This window comes from Neolamprologus brichardi, chromosome 18, assembly GCF_056152115.1.
Source record: "Neolamprologus brichardi isolate AB-2024 chromosome 18, ASM5615211v1, whole genome shotgun sequence".
In the NCBI taxonomy this organism is placed as follows: Eukaryota; Metazoa; Chordata; class Actinopteri; order Cichliformes; family Cichlidae; genus Neolamprologus; species Neolamprologus brichardi.
In genome coordinates, this window is record NC_142121.1 from 27,513,277 (window position 1) to 27,538,001 (window position 24,725).

The following is a 24,725-nucleotide window of genomic DNA, read 5'->3' on the forward strand; positions in this document are numbered from 1 at the left end:
AGGATTTTGTCAGGCTGTGGTGGGCTGTGGGTTTTTTCTGGTTTCTATGCTGAGGATGGATCCAACTCCACTCATCCACCCAGCCAGCCACCTCACTCTGGTAAACATCTCTCTCTGGATTATAACCTGCCCGCTCATTCCAAGGTACCACCGGATAACAGCCCGCCCTCTGACCACCCCTCTCTCGAGTACCTTTCCCTGGACTGCAAGTAAGAGATCCACTCAACCCACACCAATCCATATGGCCCCTTTCCATCCACCCTCTCTAACCATGTCTCTCCCATCTCCACAGACCCTCCCCGACCACCAGTTTCAGAAGTTTCTGCTTCTGTAAATAAAACCTCCAACCTTGCTCACCGCTGTCATTGTCTGCTTCTCAGGTCAGTTGGCGACATCCACGCACGGGAAAGAAGAGCCGCTTTGTTTCTTGTATTTGGCCCAAACAAACAAACAACAACAACAACAAAAAAAGCTGAAGTGAGGAAAGTGAGAAAGTGGTGTGTTCGCCCACTCCTGGTTCCCTCCTGATGATGTGACCTCGCGGAGGAGTTTGCACGGCCGCAAAAAACTGGAAGGCAAGCAACTGTCCACGCAGATCTTTGCACTCGCCATCTGATGATGAACTGCTAATATGTGTGGCTGCAGCTCAGTAGGCAGAGCGGGAAGGTTGGTAGTTCGATCCCTGGCTGCTCCAGTCTGCATGCCAAATATCCTAGGGCAAGATACTGACCCCAAGTTGAACTCTGGTGCATCCATCGGAGTGTGAAGATGATTAAAAAGTGCTTGTATATCTGGGTGAATGAGGGAAGCTGTACTGTAGTAGTCGAGTAGAAAAGCGCTATAAGACTCAGTCCGTTTACTATTTAATGCTATTATTAGCATCCATGCTAACATGTGCAAAATGATTGTGTTTACATGTTGGACTCAGAGCAGGGTGGGAAATTAATTAACCAAGAAGGCCACATGAGTAACTAGAACTGGTTTGAACCAGAACTGCACCAATAAGCTGAACTCAACTTTCTTCAATATTAATTTAATCTCTTTATAAACTGCTACCGACCGGTAACAGAAGACAGCAAAGCCAGGCACTAATTGTGCCCCGTTTGGAAAATGAATGACCCATCCTTGATGTAGATGAGGTGTTAATGTGCTAGTTAACTCTACAACAGAGAGCTGAGAGATAACTTCATCATGTACTTGTTCAAACACTGTTGCCTCATATTAAATAGATTAAATAGATTTTCTGCGCGGAGCACATTCTCCCCGAGCCTGAGTCACTGGCTTGACAGTGACGTCTGCTTTCAGACAGTGGTGATTATGCCCATCTTTTATATACAGTGTATGTTCTCATGACAATGGTGGCAGAAATGGCACGGCAAAGAAGCAGCAACTTTGAGTTCAGTGTCATTCTCCTCCATTTCAGTATGTGAAAGAGGCCGGGATTGAACCAGCAATTAATGATCGCTCACCTTTAGGGTATTTTCACACCAATAGTCCATTTCCTCCGAGCATCTGCACAAATGAACTGCACCAAGGGGGAAAACAAACCAGAGTTTGACTTAAACAGATTAAATGGGACTGGTGTGAAAACACCCTTAGAGGAACATGAATATCTGCATCAAACAGAGCTGAAACTCATCCATTTCTCCACTATAAGATCATTTGTTTCTCCCCCCCAAAAAAACATAGATGGACAGTTAAAGCTATTAGCAAAGGAAGCCTATTTCATAAGCACAAAAACACAAAAACTTCTGCACAATAGCAGCATGTGAACATGAGTTATTTTGAGATGAGACCAAATCCCACCTAGACTGATCTGTAGGCAGAAAGTTTCTGTGAAGCGAGAGCTCCAACCAGCCTGCACTAAGGGTATCGTGGTGGATGAAGGTGGGAACAACAAAGTCTGGTGCTGTTTTTCTTACAGCGGTTTAGGTGAACTTGTATTTATAGATGGAAGCATAAACTCTGAAGTGTTTAAGGATAGCAGCCACACGCTGAAAGAATATTTTCCCTTCCGAGAGAAATTCGATCCTTAGCTATGGGATTTAGGCCAGAAACGAGATCTGAACCACAAGGAGCATCTATGTGCCGCCATGGATGGAGAAAAATCTGTGTTTGTGGATGCTGCAGTGCGGGTGAGCTGAGGCTTTGTTGACTGAAACGGCTTGATCCCCTGTCCACATGTTTAGTGTTTATATATTTCAGTCCGAACCAAAGTGGTTGACCGAAGGCAGGCATTGCATATTTCTTAAAACCGCACCGCTTGCAATGCTAACGAGGAGTGGAAATTAACACGCGACACCTATGACGAGGGGTGGGCAGATCGATCCAAGTATGGATAGTATCGATGCATCGTTGGTATTGGTATCGGGTTCAGTGCGCTGTTCCTGTTCATCAGAAAGGAGACACGTCTGCACAAACTCCTCTGCTCTTATGCAGGAACTAGAGGAGGGCTGATCGATACCGACACTGGTACTAATATCGGATTGTTACTAGGGCGATAGGATCGATACTTTGTTTCTATCCTCCAAACTTCAGCATACAGCCCACTGAGCCCTTTAAAAGAAATTATTTTTTGGAAATGAAACGATATACCTCAAGCATGCATAATGAAAAATGTCTGAACCCTTTTGTGTTGACTGTCACCTCTATTTTAATTTATAGCCTACAGCACTTTCAAACCACAGAAGTTGACCCAAAATTCTTTACAGACAGGCACATTTTTGCCCTCCAGGTCTCTAATAACACCCATGTTTCAAAATACATGAAAAGCTGAAAGGTGTTTTTTTGTCGTATTAAGTAATTATTGTGGAAATTGCAAAGTCATCTCATAAATCATGACACACTGCTCTCTTCTACATAAATTGCCTTTTAGTTGAAAGTATGTGCAAAACTGGACGTATAATTACTTGATATCAGATCACTTCACCGCTGACTAAAACTGAGCGCGGTCCAGCGTCGACATAAACCCTCCAGGTCTCTACATCTGTCCCCTGGAGTGACGAGAAGATGTGTATGACTACATCCCACAAATATTTCCCCACGCTCGCTCCTTTCCTTCATCCCGCACCCCTTAGCCCTTTGTGAGAAACATCAATATCTCTGACAGATGGTAGAAGCACAGCAAGAGTGAGGGAGGGGGAAAAAATAACATCTTCATACAGTCTGACTATTTGTGCCGTGCGCGCATCCTCATCCTGTTTAATTTAAAGCCAAAGAATTTCCATTTCTGTTTGTATAAATGCTAAATGAAGGCCTGCTTTCTCGGTATCCCCCGCTGACTGATGTGAACCGTGGCGGCACATGAGAGTCAGCTCCATCTAACAAATTCACTTTCCCCCTGTCACGTTAGCTCTAACGACTGACAATTAATGCCAGGGGAAGAGCATGATGCAAGGCGACACGCGTGCGCGGCACATCGTTAGATTTTGAACGCGTCATCATGCGCTGACATGTTTTGTGTGGCTACTTGTCAGCGGCTGGTATAAAAAGTTGACTCTGACTTGTTGTTGTGAATATGCTGGAGTTTATATGGGCTGCATGATGAATAGCTGGTGTCAGGTGTTACCATGGGGATGATTACTTGAAAGCAGCCAAGGCAGTATAAGCATTTGGGATTTCTAGCCAACCCATCAACTGCTTGGCAGGCCATTTATTTCGAATATACAGGTAGTTTCGGGCGATAAGAATCAGCCTGTGTGTGTGTGTTTGTGTCTCTTTGTGATATAGGCAAAAAAAAAGAAGAAGAAAGAAATGGCACTGAATTTCAAACAGCCTCTTGCCATTTAATTACAAACCCACAGTGACACCCATCACTGTCAGCATCGGCACCGCTGACCCCGGTAACGGGACGAGACAGTGTGACGTACTGGCTCGTCGCCGCTCTCTGCGCGGATTGCGAGGAAGTGTTTTTGCTCCTTGTCTCTCCTCATCTTTGCAGCGAACTGTAAAGTCGTCCACATGTAGGGGGAAGAGTCCCCGGAGCCAGTCGGCCTCTCGGCCTTCTCACTCTCGGCCTTGTTGCTAACACGCCCCACAGGCCACAACAAAAGCGGCTCTGAAAACAAGCTCTCAAAACTTTGACTGGCAGCCTGGTGATGCGATCCGCCCTGATGCTCCGCGCAGACACTTTGCAGATTCACTGAGATAGGAGTTAAGCTCGGGAACCACCAATCCTTTTTGGTCTTCTTTTCTTTTCTTTGCCAATTTGGGACATCTGCTCTGAGACCACAGCACTGCACACCCCCTCTACGTTTACTCAAAAGCCTAAAGTCGGTCTCTTCCTGCTCCTCTCTATCCATAGCCCCTTTCCTCCCCTGGTGGGGGATTTGTGATTCAAACTGGGTTAAGGGACCTAAACCCCTCTATCTCATCGGCAAACATACAAATGCATAATCTGCTCTTTCTTTCCATCCATTCACATGCAATGCTAATGATCTCTGCTGGCCTCTCTTTTCACACAGAGCTCACTGCTTCAGGGCTTTGAAACACACACGCCCTGGCAGTCAGATGTGGTCTTTCACATGCTGCATCAGGCTTGGTTTTGTTTGTGTTTGTGTTTTCTTTATGCTGGACAATGGAGATTTGTTACAGTGTTCCCTGTGATGTTTCATCTCATGGCAACGTGACAGCGCAGTCACGGCCGCTCAGTCAAACACACAACTGAGCTGTTAAATGTTAGATCGTTATCCATCACAGATAGCAGCTAACAATTTAGGAAATACAGTTATTTGTTTTTGTGCTTAGATGGAGAAGCTTGTCATGCATGTAGGGCTGTGAGGGAGCTGGTATTCAGTTAGCCTAGCGCTGCATAAAAACCAAGCAGCAACGCCTGGAGCTAAAAAAATTAAGTCCCAGAATTTTGCTGCACTTCCTCTAGTTCTTCTAAAAGTGAGTCCCATTTACAAGTTAGCAGCATTAAAAAACATGTTTACAGCCCAATCCAAAAAATGGAGGGTTAAAATTGTCAACATGCCGCATTCCTTTTGAAGTGGGAAGTCGGAAATCTTGAGTTCCAAGTCAGATTTTCTTTTAGCTAGAATGCTCTCTCAAGCTGGGACTTGGGAAGCCGCACGACTTTGCTGTTCAGTTCAATTCATTTTGTATAGCGCCAATTCACAACAGTCACTTCGACAGGCTTTATATTGTAAGGTAAAGACCCAACAATTATACAGAGAAAAACCCAGATACTACTCCTTATCAGAAAGCACTTGGCAACAGTGGGAAGGAAAAACTCCCTTTAAACAGGAAGAAACCAATCCAAGAGAGCTGCAATAATAGTGGGCAGGGAGTGTTGTTAAGCAAACACAACAGTTATTGTGTTGCATTATGAGTGGATGAATCACTTTAGCCTGCTAGCTTGTGGACTCTAAAACCAAGTGGGTTATATTACAGTGGCAATGTATTGTCAGTGTTTTATATAAAGTATATCAAAAAGTCATAAAAAATCTACTGATTATATTTTTATTTGTGTAATGTAACAGGAACCTTTAGTTTTACGGTTAAACGCAGTTAAAGTTGTGTTATTTCTAGGTTTTAGAAACTATATGTCACCTGTAATTTAACATTTATTTGAAAGCCTTTAAAAAATGATAAAGCATGGTTCTGTCTTATGCCCGGCAGCTTCAACATCCTTTGCCCAGTATGTCCACTATCCCTCCTCTGCACGTGCACACATAATGGTAACCTTCCGGGCTTACGAAGAAATAAGTAACATAATAGGAACCTTATTTGTTTATCTTGCCAGATGGAAAAGATACTTGACTTCAACATGTAGCTGCACTTAAAACAGCATGCACTCGTTTTTTACTGTGCATGCAGAATATTGTGTGGCAATTGAAGTATCTAGTTTTCCTGCCAAGCTAGGGTGAATAAAGCATCACACGTAACAGACACAATCAACTTTCTGCTAGAGAGTGAATAAGCGTGAGTCTGAAAATGTTTAATACGGCGCAGCTTTAAACTGCAGCGATTTATCCCCAATCCCTCCTCATCCTTTACATTTCCTCCCCTCCTAAGTCTTCCCTCGCTCCCTTCCTCCTCCTGACCTCGTTCGCCAGCTCTGATTCCCTTCAAACTGTGGCGGCTGTGGCCCAGAGATCAGCAGCCCTGGCAGCAACAGCAGTGGAACGGGGGTGGTGATTGTGGAGGTGGCGAGAGAATGGGAGGGGGGGTTAGCAGCTAGCAGGCACTTTTCTAATGCACATGCATCCCGTCCTTCAAACCCAACAGGGTACTGACACCCGTTAATCAATGGCTGGGGCTTCAGAGGCCATTTAATGGCTCACACTGCAGAGATAGAGCCAGAGACTGGCAGAGGTGGGGAAGCCTTTCTGTGCACAAAATGCACTGTCATGCTAATCACCCGTCCCTGCAACACTGAGGGCTTTTATAGGGAAAGTGCTGGGAGGTAAAGGCGAAATTGGAAAGCATTATTTACTATCCCAGATGTGCATGTGTGTGTACGTGTGAGAGTTTCTGTGTAGCTCTTTTTTAATTAAATGTGAACAAATCATTTGAGGGGAAAATTGAATATTTCTGTAATGAGATATTCTGCAGCTCCCCATATATTTTTCATTAGGTGCGAGGCTGCAGCTCAGATTACAGTTGCATTTAGCGCCAGCTGCTTTGCAGAAATGTTCAGATATAATGGGCTACTTGAAGACCAGGGTGAGGGATTATCTTTAACAAGATTACAATAATCTGGTTACAAGAAATGTTAAACGTAATCCATTAATTTGGATTAAAAGAAGACGAATGTCACATAACTTTATAGCTTTATAATGAGTTTCAGATTTCGGTGTTAAATTGTGGGCAGATTGGGAAATTCTGTTCGTTTTCTAAAGGTTCTTAATGATGAATTAGTGTCTATCAGTACAGAAAATTTCATGCCTAGTAATACTGTTGAAATACGGAATGTGTTGACGAAGCATTTCTTCGTTTTAATCATAAAATATAACTGCAGCTATCAAACAGACCTTTAAGGATTTTTCTTATTTTGTGTCATACACAGTCAAGTAAAAAAGAAAGTTCTACACAAGACTCTATGAAGTGAAAAACTAACTACACCCCAACTGCTTTCATAGGAATTAAGATGGTAAGTAGCAGCCAGGTGCTGCTACTGTGAACACCTCAATAAAAGCAAAAGTTGTGTGGTCTGGAGCATTCAGGCTTGTTAGCATAAGGTCACAATCTTTGCCGGAGCAGACATCCCAGCAAATTCCCAGCAAAACCCAGAGTAACATCTCAGACTTTCCAGGCCTCAGTTAGCATGTTAAATGTTAAAGTTCATGACAGTACAATTAGAAAAACGCTGAATGTGTACAGCTTGTTTGAAAAGGCTGCCACGAAAAAACATCTTGTCTGTAAAAGAACATGGCAGCACAGCTTAGGTTTGAACCCCCCCACAAGACTTCTGAAAGAATATCTTTTAGACAGAGAAGACCAAAGTGGAGATATGTATAGCACCATTTGTATGTATAGCACCATATTTAGAGAAAGCCAAACACATCATATCAGCACAATGGTCTCATACCAACTATCATGCATGGTGGGGGAGGAGTGATGGAGTTTGTCTTGCAGCCACAGGACATGGGCACCTTGCAACAATTGCATGCCCTCCTCTGTGCTGATGTTTTGCAGACACGTGGCTGCTAACCACATGAGACTAACTTCTGTCACGCAGGCCTTGTGACCAGACCATGACTATCTGGCAACCACATGTTGCTGGGAAAAAAATATGTATTTCCAGCTGGGTGGTAAAATCTGTCTTGGGTTTAGTTGCTAGCATATTGCTGTGGTCATAGTTTGAATGGTAGTGAGTCTTATCTACAAACACCCGGCTGCTCTTCGAGGTGCAGTGAAACTGTGGAGACCATTTGCCTTCAACACATTTTTAAAACACTTTAAAGACAAACCTCCTCACTTTCTGGTCTGTGTTGGGGTTTTTCGAGCTTTGCTATTGCTTGGCTAGTAGTTAGCAAGCATTTGCAGACAATCATGACAAATTACAGGGATATTACAGGCAGCCATGGCAAACTGCTAGCAACCAAGTCAATAAGCAGGAGGTTTTTAGTGCAGCAACTTTTTTTGCAACCAATTTCACCCACCGACAGTCAGAAACCTCAAGAAACCACCGCCAGGAAGTCGGGAAATACATATTTTTCCCTAGCAACCGGTCCTTGTATCACGTCTAGTATGGGTGACGACTCTTGAGCAACGAGCGCATGACGTAACGTGAGAAACTTCAATACCAAAGTATGTGAGGCCATCTGCTCGACAGATAAAGCTTGACTGCAAGTGGGTCATGCATCAGGACAATAGTCCCAAGCACAGCAGCAAATCTGCAACAGCCCAGTCAAACTCCAGACTTTAACCTGTCTGAAATGCTGCAGTGGGACTTTAAGAGAGCAGTGCACGAATAAATGCAAATTCCAAAGATGTGTGACACTAAGAAAGTAATACAAAAAATAACTTGTCTTATTTGCTTGTTCTTAATTTTTCACAGGACTGCTTAGAAAACTGCTGCTGTGAAAACTTCCCTTTTCACATGGCTGCTATAATCTTAGAATAGTTGATGTTCATGATAAAAATATCCAGAGCTTGACATAATGATCTTAGCATGTGTACAAGTAATCGCTGTGAATGAAAGCTCTAATTGCGCCATCTCAGACATTTTTTTCTACTTTTGGATCTGTATGATGTCAGTAAGAGCACATATCCCTTATATGGTCATATCAGAAGCCCCGCCCACATCCAGTTCTGTTTTGTTTACTAGGAGCTGTCAATCAGAGGCAAGTCTGAACGTCACCAAGACTCAGTGTGAGATAAGAGATATGAGATTTTGCTCTGTAAATCATGTAAAGCTCTTCATAATAGGCCCCCTTGAATTTTTTATTGCAGATGGTAGTGCACATTAATAATATGGACATGGATTAGTCAAATCTACCACTGTGTGATATATATATGTACATACAAACAGGATATAGCTAATCCGTTTAACTATATAATTTGAAAAAATCAAATCAAAGCCAGTTTTAGTATAAAAATATATATATATAACTTTTGGGGAGATGAAAAGTTCTTTTTTTCCTTGACTATCATATATAATTAATGCAGCACATCCCGTGCTTCGTGTCAGTCTTATGCCAACTATCTTATCCTCTTGCACCCATTCCTTCATTTCGCTCCCTTCACACCCTTGACACTCTGCTGTACAGTATCAATTAAAATAGAGCCCGTTTTACATCCAAATGGCTGCTGAAAAGACTTTGATTTCCGTTTGTGCTTGCGGTGCAGAGATGCAGAAATTCCTCCACGCAGAGAGTGTGAAGAAACAGCCAGCAACAACTCGTTAAAAAGCCCGAGATTTCGTCTTCTTTTTTTGTCCTTTGTGTGTGTGTCTCCTCACAGTTTTGGCTTAGTGCTGCATGCGCTTCACCATAAAGAGGGTAGTTTTCCATTGATGAGCCGGCGCAGGCGGCTTCGCCACCACCAGCAGCAGCAACAGCAGCAGCAAGCAACAGCAAATCACTGCTCTGTTAAAAGGCCCTGATGCGTAGCAAACACTCCTGCCAAGCCGCCTCGCTCCAAATCTGCCTGCTTGCAGACCCCCTGTAATTGGAGGCATTAAACTTGCTTTGGACAGGATGGCAAATGAGTGCTTTGAGCTTGGAAGAGAACTGACTGCTGCATTCAGAAGGGCTACAGCAGTAGATGCAGCTAAATCTGACAAATCGCTGCCAATCCAGCAGATCTGAGCGTGAGCGACGCGGGTGTATTTGTAGTGAGCCTGTGTGTTTGTGTGTGTGGTTTTTTTTCATGTCTTCTGTGGGTCCTGTCTTGGCTGGTGTTCTCGTGTGATTATATACATCCAGTATAACGGCCGGGCTGGTGTTAATCTTTCAGTAATCGTTGGGATCGCTGCAGCGACGCAGCGATTTGATGTTGAACCGCAGACGGTCGGGGTTAGTGATGAGCAGCGAGCAGCCTGCGAAATAAAAACCTGCCTGTCATCCTGCCACCGCCCCCCCCCTTCCACAGAGCACGCTCATTAAAATCTCTGTGAGGAAGCGTTTCAGCTGATGGTACGACAAATCCAGATATTTTCCTTTAGGTTTGCTGCCGTCCTGCGTCGTCTATTAGGACCCCGCAGCAGCTCTGCTGTGATTGGAAGGGACGTGAAGGCTGGTTCATAGCGAGCAGCAGGCTGAAGCGGCCTGCAAAAACTGGAAACGCTTCAAAGGTTTTGATGATAAACAGGATGCAAATTCTCACTTTTGACACCGTGTCAGATCTCAGATGTAGCGGTGAAAACCAAGAGACCGTGATTAAAAGCAAGGCCCCCCCCAAATGCAGCTTCCCCCCGACAGACTTCCTCCTCTGCAGGCCCGTGTGCAGAACACTGCTCCCCAAGGTCGGGCATTTCTATTTCTTTGTTTTCCTTTTTTGATGTATCCATAAAAACCCCACCACAAAGCATCTATCTACCTTATCTACCTGAGAATCTGACGCACTCGATAAATGCCACGGGGCTGTGTGTTGACTGCTGTGTGCACATCCTGTGGGAGCTGCAGAGATGATTAGAGAACATGTGGAGAACACGGCAGCAGTCTTCCCTTTGGTGGCTGATCATACAGCAGCAGCCTGAGCTGTGAGTCAGAGATGGTTAAGTATGAACCCCCCGACAGTCGAGCTTCCTCTCAGTCAATAAAAACAGTGGGTGACAGCTTCACTCAACTGCGGCGGTACGCAGGGACCCGGTTTGTGTCCTGGCAGACAGATTAAAGCCAAATAACGCTGACATTTGGTGTGAAGCCAGATTAACTTTGCCTCCTTGAAGCCTCTCCAGCAGCAAAAGAGACTGCAAAATCCCCAGAATAGTCCTGTGGTCTCGCTAATTGGCGAGCTGTGCGGACGGGGCTTTGATTAATCTTAAATCTTAATGAGTTCATCCAAAGCCGCTGTGATATTCCGACGGAGGAGGTAAAACACGATCGCTTCTCGCCTAGTTTCATCCCACGGCTGGATGAGAGGAGACCGGGAACTTCGGCCTAGTGAACCCACGGAGAAATCAAAGAGAATACCAGAGATCCATTTAATAATTTATTTGCATATGATTATCGTAAAAATACTGAAAGAGAAATGCTTATTTTTGTTCTAGTTTTTCTGGCAAATTTTTTTCTTCTTTACAATCTAATACACCTTTACTTGCACAGGAAAAAAAAAAAAAGAGTCTGCCCTAACAGACACATTTTCTTTCAGCGTGACATATAGTTTCAGATATTTAATGACCATTTAACTGTAATTTTCCTCTATTTGTCTGCTCCTCAACATTAAACAAACAAGCATATAAACGAGGGTCATAGAGAGGCCAAAGTCAGGTCAGATAGTTGTAAATGCCGAGCAGGTTGGTCTAATACAAATATAGTGTTATATACAGGCAGTCGTTTTAATAGGAAACTGCGCTGAGAGCCGGCGTGCTGGAGAAAACACGTGAGGAGAGATGAACCAGCGAGCGGTCGATTTTACATCCGTGTTTGTAGGTCTGGTCGCTATTAAGGTCACCAAGCTATCATCTGGATAACGACCTTTTAGATTCACACTGACCTGCAACACCAGAGTTTAATGTACAACACAGCATTACCACAGGCGCTTTTAATTTGAGGAAAAAAAAAAAATCCCAAAATCCAACAACAACCAAAAAAAATGAAAAGACAGGCCCTTGAACATGTCTGCTCAGTGGGTTTAAAGGTAATGTACTCTGTGTGAGCAGAACTATTGATTCCTAATTCACCCATTCACGTCTGTCTGCTTTGTTTATGTCAGAAAACAAGTGATTAAAAAAAAAAAAAAAAAGCTAAGTCCAGGTAGGAATCACCTCTTCGCCAGATAATAAGTTAGCATTCAAAACAATGCGTCCGTGAGTCAAACAAGATTAAGAAAAAACGTGGACGTTAAAGCCCATCCAGCAAGATGCCGACAAAGCAACAGTTAAGGAGGACCGTTATTCATCCTTTTCTCGTGAAGACGTTTCCACTTTGGCATGCACATGACGTGTCCCGCACAGTGTCAGCTACGCCTCCCCTCGGACCGAGAGAGAGACGGTGTGAAGACTCGGATGCTTTGTACAGGTTTTGTAACGTCTCCCGTTACACACGGAAGACGGTTTTTAAGAGGAAGCGGATGAAAAGTGTGTTGTCTTTTTTTCTTGTTTCCAGAAAAAAATAAGAATAATAAAATATGCAAAATGAATGAACATATTTGGTTGGATTTTTTTTTTTTCTTTTAAAAAGAAAAGGAATCGCTGATTGGAGAGATGGTCCACAGCTGTCTTTGAGCTGGTTTTAAGCAAACGATTGCTTTATCTTGGCACTGTTGCGTCATCTGCGTGAAATTGCCCGCCCTGTCCTCAGTCGGAGGGTGAAGAGAAGGAAAAGACTGATTCCCCAACCAGCAGAAAACACATGCAGACATGCAAACACAACCTGAGAGGGAGCAATAAGAAGTCTGGCTTTATGTCAATAGTCACAAATCCACAAGTGTCAAGTAATGAACACACACACTGGAATGGAGAGTTCTCTTTAAACAGACACTGAGTCTCCAGTGGGAAAGAAATCTCCAGAATGGTCCTCTTTCGCTGTGTCGCCGGAGCTTCCATCTTTTTCATTTACTTCTTCTTCTTCTTTTTTTAATTTATTTTACATCAGCTCTTCGTCTCAAGAGTTTTTAGGTAGTTTTTAGCTAGTCCTTCCAGCTCACACCCTGATCGGGAGAGTTTGGCTCATCTGTTGCCGAATGATTTCCTGACTGTTGTCCGGACTCTTCCTGTTGTGTCCCGGCAGCGTTCCTCCCAGCCGCAGCAGGTCCCTGCCAACACAAAGCCACACAGGTCAGCGCCAAGTTCACGGCCACTTTAAACAAAAGGTGCAACTCATTATCGCGCCACTAAGTGCTCTCGCTGAAGGTGGATAAAGGCCTAATCCATCTTGGTGTCAAGCGTAGCTAAATTCTGCAGAGTCTATACACTTAAATCTCCTGGTTATGGACAATGAAAAAATACAGCGCCAGGAGAATGAGCTCAAAATTGCTGATCCGGAGATTCGTCTGCTACAAACAGCATCCAACTCAAATGCCAAGCCTGAATCTATTCATCGCATTTCCAGTTTTAATAAAAGTTCAACACATTTCTCGGCTATCTTGGAAAAAGCCCCGCGAGCCTCCGAGTGTCCTTTGTTCCTCGGCCAGTGTCCTTGTTTTTAAGGCCCTCGTGGCACAAGATACTCCACAGATAGCGCCGCATCTCATATCCTCTCTCTCCCTCCGTTATCTGCCCCGACATCACTGAGCAGCCAATGGCAGGTGAGCAGCAGCGAGCGTTCCGACGGCTCGCGCGCGCACGCGCAAACACGCGAGACGCTCTCTAAATCATGCTCTGACAACATGATCCGTTCCCTCTCCTCCTCTTCCTCCTGCTCCTTCTCCATCTATCTCTAGCTGCTGCATACAGATGAGGCCATAAATTAATCATTGGCATGTCATCGGAACACAACAACAGCACAACATGCATACACACACACACACACACACACACACACACACACACACATTGCCTTCCTATTTGCTCATCACAGCATTGGGTGCACCCTCCCCTGATGCATTAAAAAGCTCATTAGCAACCTAATTAAACACATTCCTCTCTTTTAGCTTCTCCTCAATCTCCCTTATTACTCACACTTCATCACCTCCTGCTTTTCCACATCAGCAGCTCTGGCTGCTGTCTGTCCTATCACCTACATTCCAGCATCCAGCCAAGTATAGGGGGAATTAAACCGAGGTCAGCCATTACATTTCCACACACAATTAGCTTCGCCGAGCCCAAATCCTGGCATAAGACTCGCCCTTGGGGCTCAGTGTTAGAGTGAAACTGTGAGCCAAGAAGCTGGCATCAGACCCGGATCCTCTGCGTACAATTTCTGCCTCATGTGACTCTGAAACAGGGTGCCATCGCCGACGTCAGAGGCAGGGGCTCGAGGACGTGTGCTCGTTTCGTTATGCATCGGTTAAGATGTAGGGATCTGGTACGTCCTAAAAGAAGTACTAATCATTAAAATTCAACAGTGAGAACAAGCTCGAAATCGAAGACGGGCGCCTACGAGTAAGCGAAATCTTTACACGTCCACGGGAAATGTCAGGGAAAAGGAGCAGTCTGCTGTCTGCTCGCAAAGGCCTTCAGCTCAAAGAGGCATCCTCCCAAGTCCCCCAAAAGCATAAAACAAAACCGAAGCCAACAAGCATGAACCCTGTTGTGCCTTTCCTTAGGCCAGCCATAATTTTCTTTACTGTGACATCTCATTCCCACAACCCAGAGGCGCGGCGCTGCTCGTCCCTGCACCAGTCTTCATCCTGCACTTCACAGCCGTCATATGCAATACAGAGGACAATTTCGCACAAGGTGAAAGAGAAGGAATTGCATCACTGCTTCCTTGTGTTTGCACTATTTCTGCTCTTTTTGCAGAAAGACCTCAAAAGCATTTTATGCCTCGGTTATACATCAGGTGCCAAGTCTGCCACAACACAGCTGGTATCATTTCTAATTAGAGTCCATGCTTCTGCATTTACTGTAAACTGGCTGCTGCTGCTGTGACCCGGGAATCCTCAAAACGGACACGAGCTGGATTCTAAACTTGCAGCCCCGAACACTCGTTTAGAACTTCCTGTGCATGGAAACCCACTGATATTTTATTTATTTTTTCTGTAGCAGCTACCAAGAAAAGTAAATTCAGCGAGTTTCTCTGAAGAGTTGCTAAATCTCGCGGCAAACTTGCCAAGGTGGTGACAGTGAAGCGCTTTGCTCTTTCCATAAAGGACTGAGACGCAACACTTTTCTAAAAGCAACACTCTCCATCCACTTTGCAACTTCTCTTCATCTACTTTAACATTAACTTCAACTTCAACATTGATCTTTAGCTAGAAAAAGAGAAAACTCTGTCTCAAAGTGCTCGCTGGGTGGTGGGGAAGTGTCTGAAACCTCCAGCCTTCCAACAAGGTAATCACAGTGTGTGATTATAACAGATCTATGACATCTCTGGATGGAAGAGAAAATTTAACCGAACTTACTTGTCTTCCTATAACCGACGGAAAAACCATACTGAAATCAGCCTGACTCTGACATGTCACATGGACATCTACTTTAAATTTATCCTGCATATACAGTTAGATTTGAAGAGCAACCTTTCAGATTTAATTCAAGAGGTTTTTACTAAATATTTGAATGAACTGTTCAGGAATTGCAGCCATTTTTATACACAGCCCCACATTTTTAATTGGACGTTTGACTGGCAATCAGTTTTAATAGGCGGGTGAGACCGGTTCTCTCCTTGTTATTTCACGGTAAATGAAGAAAACATAATAATAATAATAATAAACAAAATTCATTAAGAGGGAAGAGAGGGAAGCCATCAGTTCACTGAAGAACAATCTGGTACTTTCTTAAAAAGAAAAGAAGAGACTGGTCAGCTCAGCAAGACCAAAAGTGAACTAAAGTGGATGATCGCAGAGTTATTTACATGGTTAACAGAAACATCTTCAAAACATCTAAACAAATCAAAAAGAACTAGTTATTTCAATCACTATAGAGGATTCACAAAGTGCAGACCACTGGTTACACTCAAGAAACAAGAAGGCCAGATTAAACTTTGTAAGGGAAAAATCTAAAACAACCTGCACAGTTCTGAAAAAATAATCTTTGGACAAATCAAACCAAGATGAATTGACTGTTTGCCTTAATATATTCCACTGCAACAAATCACGGCCCTAACTGTAGACTCACCCTGAGTAGGTGCTGGTCACCACCTTGAGGCTTGCGGCGTTGCGAAGCAGCTTGTCCAAAGTGCTGACGATTCGGGAGAATTTGGGCCTCAGGTTTCTCTCCTTCATCCAGCACTCCAACATCAGCTGGTGCAGCACCATGGGACAGTCCATGGGTGGGGGCAGCCGGTAGTCCTGCTCTACTGCTGTCATCACCTGAAGGCAAAGGAAGTCAATCTTAACAACAGGCTTGTCCACACAGGGAGTGTTTCACTTGTTGTGCATCACTTTGAAGCTGACAGTTTACTCCTGACTGATGAATGGTAATCCTCTCATTTATTTACAATATCCAGTATGCTGCACTGTCATTGGTAGTCGCTTCGATCACTCAGCTCTAAGTTGAGAAAAGTTTATACTGGAATTGTCTGTCTAAGTCTGGCACTTAAATAATTTTAACCGTGCACGTAACTTAATGGTCACAAAAATTTGTATCTGTAAATCTGTAAATCTCTAAATACTGAATGAAGCTAAAAGCAATAATATAAAAGCAATAATATAGTATATTTGATGTCAACACTGACAAGGGTTTTATTACAAGTGTAAGATGGTGTAAAAAACTAAGGTGTAAACATGTTTCATCCTCAGTGCTTGCCAAGCTGTCTCCAAGGTAGGAGAAATGTGACCATCAACCAGTTTTCAGCCAGTGGGAGGGCACACCGACATCGCTAAAGTTAGCTAGCTAGTTAGTGCCAACGCAAGCTAGCTAACATTGGTTTGTTTTTGTCAGGTATTAATATTATACTTGTGGCATGATTTGATGTTTGTGGATGCTGAAGTATCTTGATGAAGTCTTTGATGTAAAAAAGGGTCGGAGGCTTGACGAGTTGTAAAGTTCTGCAAAATGAAGCAGCTAATGTTGATAATGGTCATTAGCTGCAATCGCCATTTTCAACAAGCGCATTACGAGCCGTCTTTGGATTTGAAACAACACTACCCTGTTCACGTACTATGCAAAAAGTACTTTGTACTATGCAGAAGTGTACTACAAGAGATAACTGAAAGAATACACCATAATAATGTTTAAAATGTTTAGGCTGTTAGCATTTTAAGAGGAGAATACCATTTGTTTTGCAAGTTTTTGATCATTTGCTAAAGAAATCTGAAACTTGTTTCAGCTATTACTCTTCATCCTTTGTATACTTGTAAGAAATTTTAATGGAAACCTATCTTAGAGTTTTCAGAGATGATTGCATTAAGGGATAAAGTTGAGGGGTCTCTGAAATCATTAAATTTCATCCTTTGAAGACAAAGAACACCGATATATTTGGACACATTTTATGGCAAGCTTTCTGATAATTGTAAACCTGTCTCACTCTGAGCACAGAGGTCCACAATCATTTCCGCCACAAACACATTCAAATGAAGATTAAATTTGAAATTTGCTATGCTAAATAAATATCAACCCAGAAGACTGTGCATAAGGATTTAGGCAAATTTCATGTGGCGCCTCTACAGAGTGTTACCATTTGGCTCTGAATCATTCGTATTATGCTCATTTTGTTTGGCCTTTGTTGTTTTGGTGTGAGAATAATCGGCAGTTCCTGTATTATCTCCTGCATTAGACAGTTCCTCAGCTCGTGCTGTCACACATTCCAATCTTTCTTTCAGCGTCTTAACAAAACTATAAAAACAATATTCTCAAATTTGTCACTTCAGAACTGGCATGATTGATGGGAGAAACAATAAACTGGAGGAAGAACACGTCGGCTCACGGATGCAAGTTCGCCTAGCAACTGCATTTGCCTCCGTAAGCTGCGTATGGGTTTTAACTCCCCACAACAATAAAAAAATGTCATTTGGGAACAATAAAACATTTCTGGAGCGCTTCTCGTCTCCCGCTGCTTGTTCCTTGATTTTTATGTCGTGCTTCTAGTCTGCGAGTACTTCTGTTTATATCTCGTATTTGTTGACTCTGTTGCTTATTGAGCGATGACTGTGGCACAAAGGCTATTGGGAACAATAGTGGGCTTCTACTTTGATGCTTTCATTACTGCATGTGGGTTCTGTTGTGAAAGTTATACATACATTACTGCCATTTTTTATTTCTGATCCTTTTTTTTCTCCTTTGCTTTATTGGTATCAGCGTTATAAGTCGCTTTTTTGAAACTCAGTACAGAGCAGATATTCCTCAGAGACTGAAGTGGAGGTGTACACATTGCTTCAGTACTTTGTTCAAGGAGGAGGAACCAAGAGATTTATTTTTTCTTTCCTTCAAGCTCACTGCTGCAGTTACAATGTCTGTGCAGTGCAGATAGCCTACAGGTACCAACGCACGTAAAGAAGAAGGAGAGAAAAAGCCAATCCTGAGTATGCCTTTGTGAGTGTGAGGAGGGAGGCTTTGCAGTATGGATTTGTAGGGGGGTGGGAAGGCCAGGGCCGTAAATAAGGTGGTAAAAACTAGAACATAGGCACGCAGCTGCAACCAGCATCTGCAGTGAGGAGATAAAGACAGCAGAACAGGCTCGAGTCCAACATGTCACGCTGGAAATCAAAGCCACAGCAGCCCGGAGAAACTCTCAGCCGGCCCTAAACTTAGACATGAAACTCCTTCCATGAGCTTTCAGGCTATAGATATACGTTTTCTCGTGAGACTCTTGTGCTGACTTACATCCTGGTTGCTCATGTCCCAGTATGGCCGCTCTCCATAGGAGACCACCTCCCACATGACGATGCCGTAGCTCCATACGTCACTGGCGGAGGTGAACTTCCTGAAGGCAATGGCCTCTGGTGCTGTCCACCGAATGGGAATCTTACCGCCCTGCACACACAGACAGGGGGGGATGGTATCAGCACTCTGAAAGATACTCCAATCCTATAAGCGCAGGCACAAGCAGCAGCACACAAATGCAAAAAAAAACAAACAGCAAATGCAAATTTCACAGATGGTGTCGCGCGCCAACGTAAATATTGGCACACGTGAACAGTCACACATGCATTTATGTGTACATGTGAAACAAGTGAGGGGGGGATCGAATTAAGACGCCCAATTAAACAAGCACAGCGTACACAAACGCACAGCGGCGCACACATTCACGCGTATTTCACCAACCAGAGAGCTTGTGTAAGTTGGGTCAGCGGAGGTGTCGTCCAGAAAGCGCGACAGGCCAAAGTCGGAGACCTTGCAGACCAAGTTGCTGTTGACCAGGATATTTCGGGCGGCGAGGTCTCGGTGAACATAGTTCATGTCTGACAGGTACTTCATGCCTGCAGCGATGCCGCGCAGCATCCCGACCAGCTGTGTCATTGTGAAGCGCCCGTCGTTCAGCTGCAAGCGAGGGAAAAAAAAAAACCCACACATACACACAGTCAGAGATAGAGCGGGAGAAGCGGGGAGGGTGCAGCAGAGGAGGCGGTTAATGAACAGGGAGTGGAAAATGAGAAAGAGAAAAGATGTGTTGAAACAGACGATAGGGGCGAGTACGGGAGATAAGAGGAGAACCAGAGGCAGGAGATCAGTCACCGAGGCCACGTAAACATGACATCTGTCATAGTGCTTCATGGCTCCTGCTGACAGTCACTGACAGCTGACCTTTTCATGCATGCTGTCCAATTAGCTGATTAATTAGAGTCTTTACTGTCGTACTAAAGCTGGTATGGCTCGCCATTGACTCAACAAAACAATATAATAATGGGAGCCAAAACACTGCAATCGAAACCAGACCACTGCAGGTATTTTCCCCTCATTCACTGACTGACAAACTAGTAGCAGTTAAAGGCTGAACATGGCTTTGCTTCTTCTTCCTGTGGACATGAGAATAAAATCAGCCTGTCAACAAAATCACTATGTCATGTTGCTCAAAGATCATTTGTAAAAATGGCAAAGTCTTCGAGAAGCAGAGATTTGCCCTCTCGTGCAACATTTGAGAAGCATGAAAGTAATCTTAGACGAGGGCTTTCAGGGTTTAATTTACAATTCTCCGCATTTGTGACGCGTGTCACATACTCGAGATCGCAATATATCAGTGCTCCTGACTCGCGAGGGCGCGTGTACCCTGATGTGTGGGAGCTGAACTAAAACTAATCAATTAAACTGTTAAAAAATGATCTGAAATTTCTGCAAAATTGAACGAAGCTACGGTGGGAGGTTTTCTCTCATGACCTGAATATCTAATCCGAGCGAAGGGAGTCGCAGGGGTGGGGAAAATAAGATTTTTTTTCCCAACATAATCAATTCCTTCTTTGGCTCTGCGATGAGAAAGCAAAGAACACAGGACGTGCCATCGCAAACCCATAAACATCCTGCCTTGTAGTCTGCACACTCCAATGAAGTCTGACAGGCAAACAAGCCGGGATGGATGGATGTGTAAACAGCCGTGATTCATAGCAGGCCTTCAAAGCCACGGTGGCATGACTGCATGTGTGTTATTTCTGTGTTTCTATAAAGTTTTCTACATGTGCATATGTCCACATGTCCGGGGGGAGTCTGAAGCTCCACTGCGGGTGACACGCTTGGACAGTTTGTGCATGTGTGCGTGCACGTGCACGTGTGTGTGTGCATTAACTCAATAGTTTCCTTGTTAGAGCAGGACTCTGAGTTCCTCTGAGTCACAGGCAGTGTGACATTGGCGGGAGAGCGGGGGTGAGGAGAGCACAGAGCAGGCACTTTTTTTGTTATCTGTAGGACAGCTGGCTGAGAAGAGTGGGTGAGAAGGAGGGGGAAAAAAAAGCTCAGGCTGCACTATCAGATGTGGAGCTGCAAATAATGAGTGTTGGCGTTATCAGTTCATTATTTATAAATTGAAAATTAACTTGAAAATTGTGAAAGTGTCCAAAATGCTTAGAAAGGAGACGGCGAGTTGACTTGATGATTGACAAACGAATAAAAATGACGAAATACAATAAAAACATATATCCTAAAACCCAAAGATTGATACATAAAAACATCTGAAATTGTCCGCAGTAATGATACAGATGATTACTTGATAACTAAGATAAGAACCAACAAATGTTATTTTAACTGAGCAACTGAGAGAAAGAAAAGAAATCAGAGCCTTTGATTATGAAAAAAAAAGACTGTAAAGAACAGGTTTAGTAAATCTCCAAAAAGCTGATTCTGTTCATCTGGACGTAGCGTTTTGTGGGAGAAATGTTTCGTCACTCACCCGAGTGACTTCTTCAGTCTCAGCTGACTGCAGGTTTCCCCAAATCTTATAAACAGCCCGCTGAGGAACAATGGGCTGGGAGGTCAGTTCCTTAATTCCCCAACTCTCTGTGAATGGTACTCATGGCCATTGATCCATTGGTCAGTGGTCTTTGATCAGTGCGTTTTGGTCAGTGGTTGTTGATTAAAGGTCATGAGAATTTGCATAATTAAGATTAAGGAACTGACCTCCCAGCCCATTGTTCCTTCAGTGGGCTGGTTTCAGTCATTATGCAAATGTACTGTTTATAAGATTGGGGAAACCTGCAGTCAGCTGAGACTGAAGAAGTCACTCGGATGAGTGACGAAACGTTTCTCCCACAAAACGCTACGTCCAGATCAAGGTTATTATCGTTAACGAAAACTAACGAAATAACGAAAACTAGAAGTGAAAAAACATTTTCGTTAACGAAAATAAAAATAAAAACAAAAAAAGGAAAACTAACTAAAACTGGAATGAGTGTTCACAAAACTAACTAAAATTAACTGATTTTATAGCAAAAATGTGTTTAGTTTTCATTGATGTGTGCGTGTCATACAATAGTCAAGGGTGAAAATGAAGTTTAGTTTACAGATTTTTTTCTTGCTGTGTCTCATTATGCCAGCAGGTGGCAGTACGTTAGTCGAGTCGTCTGTGTTGCTGCTCCGTCCACGCGCAGAATCATGTCAGGAAAAGTCGGAAGAAAGCGCCAATTTGGGATTACTTTGAATATGACTGTGTTTTGGATAAAGCAAGTGTCTTGTAGTGGAAACAGACAAATTATGAGGGACATTTCTAAAGGGAAAAAAATCCCACAAACCTTAAAGTGCACTTGAAAAGCTCACACAAGAAGGCTAACCTAGCTTACCTTGAGAAGGTAAGGGAGCACACTCAACCCTCATCCCCAGAAAACAGAAGCTAACCCCAGGCAAGGCAGCGTGATGCATCCCGAGACAACAGGACGGGGATATCTACATAACTGTGTGAGTCAATTCACTTGAACCACAATTACGAACACCCGGTGCTGCAAGAGTTAATAGTCTCATTGGGGCCAAGATAAACGTTTTATAGTTGCCTGGTATCAATGGTTGTTCATCTGCCTTTATTTATTTATTTATTTATTTAAAGAACCCATAGGTGGGAATGTGAGTTGTCGGTCTCTGCATGTTAGCCCTGCGACAGACAGGCGACCTGTCCAGGGTGCAGGGTATGGTAGCTGGAATAGCAACATACCCAAGGATAAGCAGGAGAGAATGACTGATATGATGAAACTGGGATTTTGTTGCACTTAATTATTGCAAACACAACTAAAACTATAACTGAAACTAATCAAAACTAAACTGAAACTAAGGATTTTCAAAAAAAATAAAAACTAAACTAAACTAGCAAACAATTGGTAAAAACTAATTAAAACTGATATGAAATTGAAAATCTGAAGTCAAAACTAAATAAAAATAAAAACTAATGAAAATTGCAAAACTATTAAAACCCTGGTCCAGATGAACAGAATCAACTTTTTGGAGATTTACTTTCCTGGATGATTGAGAATGCATCAAGAGGTTTAGAAGATATTTGTCACTATTTTCAGGTTCATGTACTTAAAAAGTGGTGCTGCACAAAGTAAATCTAAAGTATTTTAATGATATGCCTAAATTATTGACTCATTAATGTGCACATCGGTTTAATGTGGCAGCTGGACAGGAGTTTAATCACCGATACCCTGCTGAAATGCTTTATATATAATAACACAGCATCATATATTAGTAGATTTACAATCTAAAATCAGCATATTATATCATATCAGTCTGATCTAGATGTTGGGTAATGCAAGCTTAACAGCACTCTGGTCTGATAGCATTCGTGGTGTCACAATCATATTGGAGTGTGACTGTCACCGCCCAATGCCCCCTTCCCTTTATAGTAGTAGTAGTAGTAGTATCTTTATTTCAGACATATACAAAAACAAAAAAAAAACACAAAACAATATATACACAAGTACACATACTTGGATTTACTCTGTGTACACACACGTATGTGCTCAGATAAAACAAAGAAAAGAAAATAAAAAAATATATATAAAAATAAAAATAAAAATAAATAAATAAATAAATCAAACAGAGTCTCAATTACATGAAATGACAATTATTAGGTCTGAAATGGAGTAGGAAGAAGTATAACATACTTATTAATCCCTACCCCATGCTTAACGTTCTATTGAATCCCACTATTCACCTAATTCCCATCATCACTTACCCCACACAATAAACAAGGAGAACATGTATAAACATAGCTACAGTGATAGATATAATTTAGATACAGTTTAGCATAGTTATATATACAATGGGTGATCAACTTTATCAGTTTCATATTCTTCCAAAATCAGTTTTCGAAACATCTTTATAAACTGACTAATGCTTGAACATTGCTGTAGGTCCACAGTAAAACTGTTCCACAGTTTTACCCCATAAATAGTAACACAAAAGGTTTTAACCTGTGTCCGTGCTTTAAGAGTCTTCAGATTGAATTTTCCCCTCAATGCATAGTCCCCGTCTCTGTCAAAAAACATCCTCTGTACATTTCCTGGTAACATATTGTATCTGGCTTTGTACATAATTTTTGCAGTTTTATATTTTATAAGATCCATAAACTTCAGAATTTTTAATTTCAAGAACATGATGTTAGTGTGGTCTCTAAATCCTGCTTTAGTAATAATCCTGATTGCTTTTTTCTGAGTTTTACATAGTGGTTGAAGTGAAGTTTTGTATGTATTTCCCCAGATTTCCACACAGTATTCTAAATATGGCAATATAAGTGAACAGTAAAGTACCCGGAGTGATTTGGAAGGCAAAAAATGTTTAACTTTACTCAGTACAGAGATGCTTCTTGACAGTTTAGCTTGTATATGCTTTATTTGAGGTTTCCAGCAGATTTTGTTATCTATTATCACACCCAGAAATTTTGTTTCAGAAACTTGCTCTACTTCAACATTGTTTATTAACAATTTTGCTCCGGCATCTTTTTTACAATTTCCAAATAACATAAATGTAGTTTTTTTCAAATTTAGTGATAACTTGTTTCTGTCAAACCATGTTTTTAGTTTAATCATTTCTTGTGTGACAATTTCCAAAAGCTGCTGTGAATTCTCTCCAGCACAAAAAATATTTGTATCATCTGCAAATAAAATAAACTGCAATATATCAGATGTTTTACATATATCATTGATATAGAGGATAAACAGCTTTGGTCCCAATACTGACCCCTGTGGAACTCCGCAAACAATGTCCAGGCACTCTGATTGATATTCACCAATCTTCACAAATTGTTGCCTGTCTCTCAAATAACTTCTGACCCACTCTAGCACCACTCCTCTAATACCATAGTACTCCAGTTTATGAAGTAATATTTCATGGTTAATTGTGTCAAAAGCTTTTTTTAGATCAATGAACACACTAACTGTGCATTGTCTTTGATCTATATTGTTGGTGATATTTTCAATTAGTTCCATTAATGCCATAGATGTTGATCTATTTGGTCTGAAACCATACTGACTGTCCATTATTATTTTGTGTTTATCTATAAATTTGTCAAGTCTATTAATGAAAACTTTTTCCAGTATTTTTGAAAATTGTGAAAGTAGAGAAACAGGCCTGTAATTTGTGAATTGGTGTCTATCTCCATTTTTAAACAGTGGTATTACTTTAGCTGTTTTCATTTGTGTTGGGAATGCACCAGTTTGTA

At 42.4% G+C, this 24,725-nt stretch overlaps 1 protein-coding gene across 2 annotated transcripts in view; it reads right to left on the reverse strand.

Moving 5' to 3' along the window:
* Positions 1 to 12,496: 12,496 nt before the first annotated feature.
* Positions 12,497 to 24,725, reverse strand: part of ephb3a (eph receptor B3a) — a 40,131-nt gene continuing 27,902 nt past the window's right edge. For both annotated transcript variants that reach the window (XM_006786853.3, XM_006786854.3), the window contains 4 exons: positions 18,917 to 19,132; positions 18,476 to 18,625; positions 15,830 to 16,023; positions 12,497 to 12,867 (listed from right to left, as the gene is read on the reverse strand). In XM_006786853.3, coding sequence (XP_006786916.2) covers positions 12,756 to 12,867; positions 15,830 to 16,023; positions 18,476 to 18,625; positions 18,917 to 19,132 — 672 coding nt within the window. In that variant the 3' untranslated portion in view covers positions 12,497 to 12,755. The remainder of the gene's footprint in view (positions 12,868 to 15,829; positions 16,024 to 18,475; positions 18,626 to 18,916; positions 19,133 to 24,725) is intronic.